The sequence below is a fragment of the Helobdella robusta genome, assembly GCF_000326865.2.
Source record: "Helobdella robusta unplaced genomic scaffold HELROscaffold_28, whole genome shotgun sequence".
Lineage (NCBI taxonomy): Eukaryota > Metazoa > Annelida > Clitellata > Rhynchobdellida > Glossiphoniidae > Helobdella > Helobdella robusta.
Window position 1 is genome coordinate 146,855 of NW_008704435.1, and position 13,998 is coordinate 160,852.

The window sequence follows — 13,998 nt, forward strand, 5'->3', positions numbered from 1 at the left end:
TCAAAATCACTCATATATATATAGACAAATTTAAAATACTACATCAAAATAATTGCCCGAAAATTGTATAAGAAATTATTAAAAAAGGTATTTTTCAAAATTAAATGTTTTTTGAGTTTATTCTTAAATAAATGTATCAAAATAATTTTTTGATTTCCGATGTAATCAACTCATCCCAGACTCGAGTATTCAAACTTGAGTTCATTAATTTAAATAATATTTTATTATCAATTTTTTGTTTTATTTTATGGTATGATAGACAATGCAAAGAATTAAATCGCGTTTGTAGAAAATTTGAATTGAAGTTTAAAAAACGAAAAGGTGATGATGATGAAAAGCAATGGATTGATTCATTAAAAAACAAACATAAAATTTTTGTGCTTAAAAAAGAGTCGTTTTGGACCAGTTTAATTAAAGCAGATAAAAATGATAATAAGAAACTATGGCAAAATATTAATAGGATTTTATACAGGAAGACAGTTGATGCCTCAATAGGTTCTGCACTGGTAGCTGAAAATTTTGTTAAATATTTTAGGAACAAATTTCTCGGTATTAAAAAAACAATAAAGGTGCATAGCAAACCTTCCTTTATTGTGAACAAAAGTGACTCACATGTTTTTACAGATTTTGCCCAGTGCTCGGATGATTGTGTTAGATCGATTGTTGCGAGTTCTACATCTGCAACCTGTAAGCTTGACTGTATGTATACCCACTATGATGCTTAAAAAAGCATATAGATTTATTTTTGCCATACCTAACGGACTTAATTTACCTATTCTTTTCTACTGGCAAATTTTCTTCCATTTTTAAGCATGCAATGGTAAAACCACTCCTTAAACATCGGTCAAATAATGTTGATGACCTCAAAAGTTATAAACCGGTGTCAAATTTGTTGACTGTGTCAAAGGTAGTCGAAAAAGTTAAAAATTTGTTGGTTATTTACAAGATAATAATCTTCTTCTGAGTTGCCAGTCTGGATATAAAAAGTTTCACTTAGTTGAAATAGCACTTTTGCAGTTAGTTATTTATCTGTGTGAGTCATCTGATACCAAAAATATATCTTTTCTGGTCCTACTTGACATGAGTGCGGCATTTGATTGCGTCGATCATGCCCTTCTCGTTCAAAGGCTGCGGTTAAGTTATGGAGTGTCTGGAAGGGCCTTGGATTTGTTTAAATCCTACCTTAGTGGGAGATCCATCCCAGCAGGTGTTTTTTAAAGATGTACTTTTTACAAAGGAATATTTGGAATACGGTGCACCGCAGTGGTCTGTTCTTGATCCTATTTTGTTTCTTCTGTACACTGACAGATAGGGTTTTAAGGGTTTTGCTTATGCGGATGATATCCAGATTGTAGCAAAAACTGTGCCTGAAATGCTTGGATCGGTTTCAGATCGACTCGCAAATTGTTTATCTGACATAGATGTTTGGATGGCACAAAATGGTATTCAGATGAACCAAACTAAAACACAAATTTTATGACGAAAAGTAGTATATTGTATTTTTGTATTTAAATATGTTACAGTGCCTGTGACACATTTATTTAAAAAACTTTGTGTTGATCTTTCTTGCGTTTTTTGAAAATATTTTTGCGTTTATAAATAATTAAAATTATTGTTATAACCACGGCAATGATCAAACTGCGCTCTATCATTTGATTATTGTTATCTTTGCTATATTTGTAATCTTTGGATAGAGGATCGTAAAAAGACATCGTAAAAGTCTAGGCTATATACGTCCTGCATAGTCAGGTTTCTAAAAGAGTAAACGAAGTCGTAAATGTGATTTATATAGTTACTTAGATTAGCTTTTTGTTTCTATTACTGTTGGTATTTAAATAAACATTCAACAAAGTTTGCGTTTTAAACAGTTGCGTTCCTTTATCCGAAATCTTGAACCTACGGAACAACGAACACTTGACAATCGTTGAAAGCTACAACATTGGTGTTGGAAACATAAAAATCTTTGAAGTTATAACATTGGTGTTGGTAGATACAATAGTCAAGAGTTACAACATTAAGGTCAGAAGTAAGATTTTTAATAGAATGAAAATTTTCTGAAATAAAGAATGCCAGCATTAGAAGATCTCAATAAAACAAATCTGAGGAAATAATTCGACAACGAAACTTCGACTCGATTCTATGCCGAATTGAAAGCCGAAATAAATAGACAATTCGGTGAGCAGGGAGCTAAAGTAAATCAATGGACAGCCGTATTACGAGCATCCAATGAAAGAATATCACCTAATGAAGAGACAATTGAAAGAGTTATACCAGAAACGGCTATACAAGAGCCAGAAGTTATCCTATCGGCTTATTAATCTACGGATGATTTTGACTGCGACGGACGTGTTAAGTGCGACCACGTGATAATTGCGATGCATGTGTTGTCGTGAAGAAAGAAAGTTACCGTAATAATGAAGCTGCTAACGAAGACGACAAAAAAGGTTTTTAAAATATTCGAGAAGTTTGCAGTGACTAAGACGTGGAAACTTTTGATATGCATTGAGCCAGCAACTCGCCTGCTTTCCTTTCTAACAGCGACAACAATGATTTAAAAGCTAACGATAACGATGTCCTTGATGCGGATACGAATATTCATTCTTGACTCGAATTGGTGACAGACGATAATTCAAGTTTTGAGATAACGCCTGAAAAAGGCCTTGCCCGGCGAAACTCACAAAAAATGTAAGAGAACACCAAATCAGGAAGAGCAATGAGCAGGAGTGAAAAGATGAAAAGGATAGCATTCTTTTGGATAGGCTTGACACGTGTTTCGTCTCTACCGGAGACTCATCAGCAGTCCGAATACCTTATCAGAACCGTATCGCAGTTTCTTCTCATATTGCCCGCACAAATCACTTCGTTAGCTCGTGGTGTTTACATTTATCATTGAGGATTGTTAGTTTTAATCGTTAGGATTTGCAATCCAACATTCTTGAACGCACTTTTTCAGTGCCTGGTGCGCTATAGTCTGGTCTAACTATTTAGTTTCTATCAAATTTTACAATTTTTACTTTTTATAGTTTTATTAATAAATATTTATTCATTTTTTTAAAGATTTTATTCATTTTGACTATTTTTAATTGGATTTATTTAAGCCTATTTAGTATCTTTTTTCTGGTCTTTTTCAGTCACGCTAATTTGAGATCGTCGTGCTTGACAAGCCTCCCCTGGTTTTTACCTGTTTGTTACTGAATATCTTAATTAATTTATACTAAATATATAAAATGCTAAAATCATATATTATAATAAATATACTGGTATACTGGCCTTCGAACGCACCGCACACGTTTTTTTATTATTATTCTTTAAAAAATCAGAACCTGACAGACGCAAAAACTGAGTAAAAATGTTTAAGCATGGGAAACAAAGTAATGACTTAAAAAACAAATTAATAAATTGATTAATTAATTGACCTAATAATTAAGTTAAGTGTTGATTAGAAAAAAAGAATAAACAAAATTGAACAAATGACAAATATATATTGTGTGTTAATATATTTTAGGTGTCCTGTTGTGAAGTTCTTATCCTGATAAACTGATTGAGTGGCGACTTGATCGTTATGTTTACGTTGACGATGGTTTGTGTAGTAGTTTTGGATGTTGTAATAGGTGATGGGTGATGCGGTTGTTAGTTTTTACTTGAATCGAGTGTGTTGAATATTTGAGGGGCGGTAGGATATGATAAAGGTAATTAGCTGAAGGGAATTAATTTTTTAGTGAGAGATTGTAGTTGTTGAATTAGTTGTTGTGTATCGAAACCAGACCAGGAAGGAGTTGCGTATTTGATATGCGAGATGATGAGTAATTCAATGATATCGAATAAGCCTTTGAGACCATGTGAGCGAAATGTTTTGAGCGTATGAAATGTTTGAAGACTTTTTGTGATGATGAGTTTTTTTTTATTATTATTCTTTAAAAATCAGGATCTGACAGACGCAGAAACTATTACAGCATGCAAGGCAGTAGTACAAAATTAAACGAATAAATAAATAAATAAACGGAGAAAGATAAAATGTTTAAACATGAAAAATAAAATAAAATAGAATTAACATTTTCAGTGCGTTTTAGGATGTGGTGTCATCATATACTTAGAATATACTGGTGTTATTTCTTAGTTTCTATAAACAATTGTTTGTCAAATTCTATAATTATAACATTTTATGGTTTGTTAATAATTTTCAATTATTTTTTAAAAATTTTATTTATTTTGATTATTTTTTAATTTCATGCATTTTCATATTTCAGCATATTTAGTTTTTCTCCTGTCGTCATATGAGTTGTAACATTGAGTTATTATAATGAATTATAAATATTTTCTTTGTATATGATTATATAGCACCTCATCAAATTGCTTTTGTGTAGGAAAAAGGCGGCTTTTGAGCAGTTTGCTTTTAGTTGAGGTCGTGTAAATTAGTAGCTGTGTGAAAGTCGGTTTCGTCAGAACTTTCTTACAAAATGATATGAATTTGAAACAGACATTGACCTGATTTAAAGATTTTAAAAGTCACGCTAGTTTGTCAATTTTGTCAATCGTAATTTGCATCGCCCTTCCGCTTGGACTTGCTCACTTCCACAGCACACAAGAGACAAGACTGAAGACAAGAAAACAAAAGGACAGGTGGTGATGCTATTTTGGTGATGTTATTTGATGTGTTGTCATCTTGGTTTGACGTTATTTTCATGTTCATATTGTATTGTATTATTCTGTTTTTATTTGGATGCTATTTGTTTCTTAATAAAATCTATGTTTTATGTCGTTTCAGTGGTAAAACCTGGATAAGACAGAAGTGACAACACTTAATCTTAACAACATAACAGGCTCACACACTTAAGACAAACGACACATAACTTTTTAGTTTTTTACATTATGTTTGGCCTTAAGTTTTGTTAAGTTTACATTATACTAAACTAAATTACTAAACTAAAACTTGTTGAAGTAAAAAAGATAACAAAATTTAATAAACTAATTAAAAAAAAAACAGTAAATGTAAGGTAAGCCAAGCTAACATAAAAGCAAAACTATAACTAACTACTATAACTAGACTAAATCTTGCTATGTCTACACTGCCTACTGCTAGTCAGTGCAGCTTATAAGATGCAAGCTTAAAAATTGATATTTTTTCTGGCCTGTAAAATGTGGTATAGTTAAATTTTTTAAATATTTTAAATTAAAATATTAAATTAATAAAAATTATTGGTATTACAGAGTGCTGACAAATAAGTTTGGACCCGATGTGTATGTATGTGACATTTGAATATGTTCAATTCAAATAATTGTCTATGCTGGTTTTATTAAGTATAATGTCTATTTAATTTTTTACTAAAAGTTAAAAAATACCAAGTTGAACATGGATGTCATATCAACTAACCTTTGACATTATTTGACCCATTCAGTGTTTTTATTGTCTTGGCTGCATTTATTAAGATTGTCATTTCTAAGTATGGTTAATTTTTTTTACAACTACATTCAAATATCCAACGGTGTACTTAAGGCTGGGAAGGGGGTTTATCTTGGCAAAAACAAAAGTCAGTGCTGCCCTAGGTTTGCCTAGTATTGATTTTAGTGGTTATTTGTTTCTAGAGACATAAACTCTTATGGATACAAGTGAAAGATAAAATAAATAGTAATAATATCTTTAATACAAATTTGTAAAGTAAAGCTGTATTCTAGAAACATGTTTTCAAAATTCAAAAATTTAGAAAAATATTTATGAAAATTATAAACCTTAACAAAATTTTAACTACATTGTTTTTATTTTGACATAAATTAAAACATATATTTAAAATTTTGTTATAAAAACACATTGTTGGAGACTGTCAATGTTCAGGTCAGTACCATTTCAATTTGTTTTATATGTCAATTCCTTGGTGTCAGAGATTTTTGCTGGAGTCTGAACTTTTCAAGTGGCCAGATTCAGATTTTTTAGGGGCCAGAGTACAAGTTGGATTTTTTTATCTGACTCTGAAAAATGTTATTTATTTTAAATAAAATTTTTTTTTTCTGAAAATTTTTTCAAAGATTGTGTTTTTAGAGAACAAATATATATAGCAATAGGCAATCGTTTTTGTAAATGCTATAAAATAAATGCTAATTATGTCAATAGAACCACATTATTTTTTTAGTATGTTTTAAAAAAAATAAAGAAATTTTATTATAAAAAACAATTACATTGGCTGATTTTAGTGTTTTTTAAAGTCTTTTTCATTTAGTAGTGATAATAAGAGGAAATTATTATGCAAAAGTTGAAAAATTTTTCTGGAATTCAGAACCGGAAGTCAGAGTTAGAAATCTTTACCTAGAGTTGGATTTTTTGAGGGGTTGGAGTTGAGAGTCGGATTTTTTGACAGGCCAGAGTTGGAGTCAGATATTTTTCATCCAATGGTTAATTCCATGTTTTTTTTTGAGATACCGACTAACAAACCAGGGATGGAATGGTGGAACAGCTATATTTAGCTATTAGTTTATAAAAAAGATAGATGAAATATTAAAATTTATTAAAAAAATAAGATTTTATAATAAAACAACAAGTTACATATTGGTTAAGTGTGTATGAATTAGATATAGGAATTAACCTGTTTGACCATGATCTTGAATTGTTCTTTAATTGCAATGTCACAAATTTTGTCTAAAAGTAAGGCATAATACTTTCTCAAATGAATATCATTTATAACAGATATGAGAACGTTTTGCGACATAATTTTCAACAAATCATTTAGAATATCTTTTGAAGTCCATTGATATGAAGTCCATTGATATTGCTGTAATTCAGGACTATCTTTGGCACGCAGACGTAAAAGACATTGAAAATTCAAATCATCACCGTCATGTCCTGGGCATGACATAAAACTGCATCCACGCTGCCTTACGTGCTTTTGAGTAAAAGGCTAGGCCTACCGCTTATAATTGGTGGTTGTAGTCAGGATGGGTGTCCGGATGTAAAAACATTCCCCAAATTATTCTATGCCATCAAAAACAATGGCCCTTAGTCCCCAGCAGGCCTTAAGTGGTCAAGGGGTGCTAAGAATCCTTGGGAAGTATGCAATAGCGGAGGGATGTTGCAGAAAAATTCAGAATGGCCCTTCTATGTCAACTTTGACACTCCACCCATCGAAGGTCAGATTCCAAACATCACTGTAGAGGAGCTTACAGAAGCTCTGCAAGCTATGAAGGATGGAAAGAAGGCAGCAGGGCCCTCTGGACTCACAGATGACATTATCAAAGCACCTGGTACTGCAGGTATCCAAACGTTACTACAACTTTGTCGTGAAGTGTGGAGAAATTGCTCAATGTCGACTGAATGGAACTATAGCATGACAGTCCCGCTATACAAAGGCAAAGGTGATCCATTGAACTGTTCATCATATCGGTGTATACGTCTGTTAGAACACTCTATGAAAATTTTCGAGAAAATCATTGAGAGAAGATTAACGTCATGCATCACAATCGGAAATTATCAATTTGGTTTCCCGGGGGAAAATTAATAATTGATGCAATTCACATCCTTCGGCAACCGCAAGAGAAGTACCTCGCAAAGCATCAACAACTATCACACATTTTTGTAGACCTTGAAAAAGCTTTTGACCTAGTTCCCCGTGAAGCAATCAGGTGGAGTCTACGTCGACAACTAACACATTCCAGAATATTTTGTTCGACTTGTGATGCAAATTCTGACTTGTTTTTATTGTTTTCTTTGTTTTTTATTTAAAATTTATAAATATTATATTTTTAAATGACATTTAAATGATTTATAAATCTTTCCAAGATTCTGCTGAGTGTTACTTTCAAAGGTTTCATTTGTCAAGAAAATGCCCCGCGAAATAATAACACTGCAGTTAGGACAGTGCGGAAATCAAAGTTGGTATTTTCAAAGTTATTTCCTACTGCTTTAACTATTCCAAATAAAATTTGATGTTCACGTTATACATTGAATAAACGTTTCATCATTTTTTTATTTTAAAAAAGCTTTCAATTGATATTCACATTGTTTTTGTTTTTAACTTAATTGTTTTATGTTAGATAGAAATGTTAGATTAACCATATTGAATTTGAAGATTGTGTTGTTTTATGTAATATCCAAAGCATATAAAGTCCTGGTTATGACATTAAACTGACCCTCACTGCCTTGTGAGTGATGTTGGATCATCAAAGGCTAGGCTCACCGCTTATAAATGTGGTTGCGTAAGGAAGGGCGTCCTGCGTAAAAATTAGCCAAATAAATTACTTATGATGACAGAAGTGACAATGTGACAGATGTGAATGGCGTCGAGGGGTATTTCGGTTTCATCATAGGTAGCCAAACGGCAACCCCCGATCTCAGAGAAAATGTCGTCTAAACGTGTGTTGTATATAAATGGTTAGATTTCATATACATTATTTAAATCAGATGCATCAGTGATTAAATTTGACTAGTGAATATCAGTGGCATAAGCAAGAGGAGCTTTGAGACTAAAGTCCCACGCAGTGTAAAATTTTGTTAGGGTTAGAAAAAAATTGAATAATGTCTTTATTCAAATTTGTGAAAATTTCGACAGAAAACTTTCAACTATCCCCGCAATAATAAATATAGTTAAGTGACATTTTGTACCAAGCAATATGTCACAGATTGTGGGGTTGCAAAGAAGGTTGTCAACTTTTTTTAACAAATTTAAACTGTATGTTACATTTTTGGCTACATTACTGGTGGTTATGTAAATAAATTTGAATAATTGATGTTTGTTGTAACTAAATGTTCGATATTATTAATACCACTACTAGCTAGGCTATACTATCGCTGGATCATATGTTAATTGTGTCTCTCAGACTCTCTTTATGTTAGTGGCAACTTTTGTAGTTTTGGAACCACACAATTAATTTTAAGTAAAAGTACAAATTTGCAGCTGATTTTACCGAGATCTGAATTTCATCTGAATCTTGTATATTTCAAAATTTGGTACCCTTTGCATTCCTAGTTTTTATTACTAATATTATGATGAGTTAGTTTACTGAGCTTTTTAAAGTTGATATTAAAAATAAAATTAGATTTGTAATGCCTTTTAATCTTTATATTTAAAGAGAGTTTTGGTATTTTTAATTGCTATTCTTAATTTCTTGAAACTGCGTTTTACAATAATTTTTAGTTATACATCGCCATTTGTTTTAATTTGTTTCACATTTTACGTTAGAACATTTGAAATTAATTATTTTAGTTGGCATGGAATTTTGGAAACAGTTATGCACAGAACATGGAATTAGTCCAGGTTTTTAACTGATTTTGTGCAATTGAAATGATTCTTTGTTAGCTCAAGCTCGTTTATTCATTAAATATGTAGTTAGGAATTGTGAATTTAATGTTAAATTATTTCAAGTGTGTAAAGAATTTTTTTAAGAATTTTGAATTTAATATTAAATTATTTCATGTGTGTAAAGAATTTTTTTAAGAATAAGAATAAATTTTGATTTGATAAAAAAATGTTTATAGGTATGTGAATTGGTTTGCATCTAAATTGTTATTTGATAATTGATAATATATATATATATATATATCTCTTTTTAAAGAGGGGATATTAGAAGATTTTGCTGTTGAGGGAACTGATAGAAAAGATGTGTTTTTTTACCAGGTAACTTTTTGTTTTTCTCAATATGTTACGTTTATTGTTATTTTTATTATTATTAATCTTTCGTAAACATATTCTTAAAGGTATCAATCATACACTAACAGCGCACGTGAATACACAGTGCACGTGAATATCCTGCCTAGCGCATTGCAGAGCAGGATATCTTTGCATTTCAACTCATTCACGGTAACAACGGGGGACAAACGCCTTAACCATGGTCTCCTAAATAATATCTATTATTTAGGAGTCTATGCCTTAACCATTACATCATCTCGTCGCTCATTTTAATGAATAAAATTCTAGACGCGGTTACGGACTCACACACGCATATATATATATGTATGCTGTATATATATATATGCTGTATATATATATATATATATATATATACAGTATTGTATGAATATTACCGAACTGTTGGCATTTTATCAGTTTAAAGTTTATCTTTTCAATTTTCCTTACTAGAATTTTCATGATGAACTTGGATGTTGAACATTCCAGAAAATTATATGAAGGAAAATTGAAAAGACAAACTTTGAATTGGTTAATGCCAACAATATATATATATATATTGGTGTGATGTTTTCCGTTAAATATGTTAAGATGTTTAGTTAAATAACATGTTATTTATCTTATATCATAATAAATATTGTTATTATTATATATCTATGTCCATTATTTCTCTTTATTATTAATTTCCTTGCCAGAAGCATAGTTGTTGCATTCACTGGGTTATTTATTGTTAGGTTTTCTTTGTTTATGAAAAATGCTTTTGCAATTTTAAGTTGAATCGGATTCTTGTGTCGATACAGATTCTTTGTGCTATTGTTGAGTATCACTCTAGTAATTGCTCTTCCTTGATTGTTGATTAAATGAATTTTTATTACACTTTTTGGGCATGCTTAGCTAATCTTCGTGTCATTGAGGTACTATATTCTGAATTTCTGTTCTCTTATATTCATATTTTAATTATTAAGAAAAAAGTGACCTGTCGAAACAAATATCTCTTGTTCAATGCAATAATTATTATTTAAAAAATTTTTTTTTACTGACAAATTAATTATAATTAATTAATTAATTTTTTTATAATTAAATAGAATTAACCATAAAATAAAATATAAACATCGTATATCTATCTAATTTTTCTTGCTATATCTTGTCATAATAAAAACTTTGTCATGGGTTAAACAATGTTTTGCTTTTTCAAATAGAATTAATGATATTGCTTTTGTATTGTTGAACATAACCCTGCCAGGCAGATGACGAACATTACATTCCGAGAGCCGTTTTGTTAGATTTGGAACCGAGAGTCATCAACACCATCATGAACTCTCCTTATTCTAAACTGTATAATCCTGAAAATGTTTATGTCTCGAAAGATGGAGGAGGGGCAGGAAACAATTGGGCACATGGTTATGAACAGGTTCTTATCTTCTGTTTCTAGTGGTGTTGTGTTATAATGGAGTTCTTTCTCTTTTTTTGACAGGGTGAACATCATTACGAAGAAGTTTTTGATATTATTGACAGAGAAGCTGATGGAAGCGACAGCTTAGAAGGTTTTGTTATTTGTCACTCCATAGCTGGAGGTACTGGTTCGGGCATGGGATCTTACATAATTGAAAAACTCAATGATCGGTAAAAAATTATGTTGATTGGATAATTTTTAAAGTTACGCAAATGAAATAATTATTGGTTGGGACTGTGTTTGGTTGGTTTGGTCAGATAATAGTTTTTACTGATGTTAACATACGTTAGTGAAAAACTTTGTGAAATATCTTTCATTTTATTTCTTTTAATTGTTTAAACTACAAACAATTGATTTTTTCTGCAGTTTTTCAAAGAAATTGATTCAAGCATACTCTGTTTTTCCAAATCAAGATGAAATATCTGATGTCGTTGTTCAGCCATACAATTCACTTCTCACACTCAAAAGACTGACCCAGAATGCTGATTGTGTCGTAAGTGATGTAGTCCACGAATCAACAATTTCTTGAAAATTATTTGATTTTTTGATATCTCACATTCATTTGTGAAAGCAAATTTATGATTTGGAAATTTAATGGAAATAAAATTTTTTTAAATTGATTTGGCTGTTGAGTGCAGGTTGTTCTTGACAATACAGCTCTTCATAGAATCGCTGCTGATCGACTTCAGATAGAAAATCCAACGTTTGCTCAGATCAATCACTTGGTTGTTATATATTTATTTTCATTAAATTTTGAATTTCCATAAATTTAATGACATTTAAATTTATATATTTTTTGTACAATATTGATCAATGTTTATAAACGGACGATTTTTACAGGATAGTTTATCATTAAATAATGAATGTATTTTTTATATCGTTATATTTTTTTAAAATGTTAAATGCTTAAAGATTTATGAAAATTTTTTGTTATTATCACCTAATCCCGCATCATTTAAAAGAATTCCGAATTGTTTTTCAAGATAAATTTATTATAAAAGGTGCACGCCAAAACATTTACGGCGTTTGATAAATAATGTGCAACATTGCAAACACATTTTTTACCCAACAAAAATGACCACGCCTTTATTACATACGGAAGATATTTGCTACAAATGACAGCCAATGATTTTATAATTTGATTTTATAATTTGTAAGGTGTCAACTGTGATGTCCGTTTCAACAGCAACGCTTCGTTACCCTGGCTACATGAACAATGACTTGATTGGATTGATTGCCTCGCTGATTCCTACCCCTCGATTACATTTCCTCATGACTGGCTACACGCCTTTAAGTAGCGACGCTCAGGTCTAATTTGTTAGCTGTTAAATGTTCTAATTGCTCATATTGGTGAAAAATATTCAGATGTTGATTAAAATAATTTTAACAATATTAGGTTAACATATTTTAAGTGAATTCACGTGTTAGCTCATTTTAGCAAATTAATATATTAATATATTGTGAACAAAAATTTTCAGATGTTAAGTATTCGCAAGACAACTGTCCTTGACGTCATGAGAAGACTGCTTCAACCAAAAAATATGATGGTGTCAACTCCTGTGACTCGACAAGCCAATCATTGCTATATTTCAATCTTAAACATCATACAAGGGGAAGTTGACCCAACACAGGTGATTTGATTTTATCTGTCTACAACGTTGCATTGCAAATAGTTTATGTATATACATGCAAATACTTCAAAACATTTGAACCAGTTAATATAATAAAATATTGTCATATAAAATAGGTGGTATGATAAATAGATATAAATAGTAATTATAGTAATGTTTGAAGTATTAATTATTTAGAAGGCTAATGCCTTTATCACTCTTTTTTGGATAAGGAAGTCTTAACAGTTAATTAAATGACGTTTTTTACATATATTCAGTTCACTTGAACATTATAATTTAAAGGTTCATAAAAGTTTACAAAGAATACGAGAAAGGAAGTTAGCACAATTTATTCCATGGGGCCCAGCCAGTATTCAAGTTGCTTTGTCCAGAAAGTCTCCGTATGTTCAGTCAGCAAACAGGGTCAGTGGTCTTATGCTGGCTAACCACACAAGCATCTCTTCAGTTAGTGTTGTGTTATATTATTGTTATTTTAGTCAGGTAGATTAATTGGTATCTCGCGTTTCCGCTGTGAATGTTATGAAATTCTGCACAATGCACTTTATATCAATTTCATCATCTCCGAGATATAAAATTGAGAATTAAATTGTTTGGAGGCAAACTCTAAAAACGAGGTTATCACATTCAGCACTTGTCATAGTTTCTTTTTCTGACTGCTGAGTGAATTTTAAGATTTTCTTGCGCCAACGAAGAGTTATGAATTGTTGTTCAAATAATTTTTTCGGGTCTGAAAATCCAGTCAGTTGCTGTCACCATTCCATTTTTACATAATGATATCAGTTATTACCTTTATTCAATTTAATTAGTTTTGTTCACAATGTATATTAATTTATGAAATAATAATCATGTTTATCAACAGCTATTTGAAAGATGCATCAGGCAATATGACAAATTGCGAAAAAGAGAAGCGTTTTTAGACCAGTTCAAGAAAATGGCTGTATTCAAAGATAATCTTGATGAGTTTGATCTATCTAGAGAAGTTTTACAGTCATTGATTGATGAATATCATGCTGCCACAACTCCTGGCTATATCAATTGGGGAACTCAGTCTTCTTTTATTTAAAAATATTGTACAAATCAATTTTTGCCTATATATATATATATATATATATATATATATATATATATATATATATATATATATGGCAAATTAATGAAATGAAAAAATATTTATAATTGTTCCTTATTTGTTATTTATAACATTTTAATACGGAACAATGTGCAATTTTATTTTTATGTAGTACTTGATGAATAAATAAGTACCGACTTATTTCGCCTATTATAGCGTCTGTTATAGTCTAGTTTG

The 13,998-nt window shown here is 30.7% G+C and overlaps 1 protein-coding gene across 1 annotated transcript; it reads left to right on the top strand.

Moving 5' to 3' along the window:
• Nucleotides 1-4,408: 4,408 nt before the first annotated feature.
• Nucleotides 4,409-13,762, top strand: HELRODRAFT_100238 (hypothetical protein). The gene is made up of 12 exons (XM_009020426.1): nt 4,409-4,620; nt 7,766-7,857; nt 9,189-9,239; nt 9,538-9,599; nt 10,852-11,019; nt 11,083-11,231; nt 11,428-11,554; nt 11,700-11,786; nt 12,220-12,369; nt 12,540-12,692; nt 12,975-13,136; nt 13,552-13,762. The coding sequence occupies exons 2-12, from the start codon at nt 7,809-7,811 to the stop codon at nt 13,753-13,755; spliced, it is 1,362 nt and encodes a 453-aa protein (XP_009018674.1). The 5' UTR covers nt 4,409-4,620; nt 7,766-7,808; the 3' UTR covers nt 13,756-13,762.
• The last annotated feature ends 236 nt before the right edge of the window (nt 13,763-13,998 follow it).

Coding starts and splice junctions, on each gene's coding strand:
- HELRODRAFT_100238 (XM_009020426.1), top strand. CDS start 7,809: ATGCCCCGCGAAATAATAACACTGCAGTTAGGACAGTGCGGAAATCAA. Junction 11,020..11,082: donor GGGCACATGGTTATGAACAG/GTTCTTATCTTC, acceptor TTTTTTTGACAG/GGTGAACATCATTACGAAGA. Junction 12,370..12,539: donor CTTTAAGTAGCGACGCTCAG/GTCTAATTTGTT, acceptor AAAAATTTTCAG/ATGTTAAGTATTCGCAAGAC.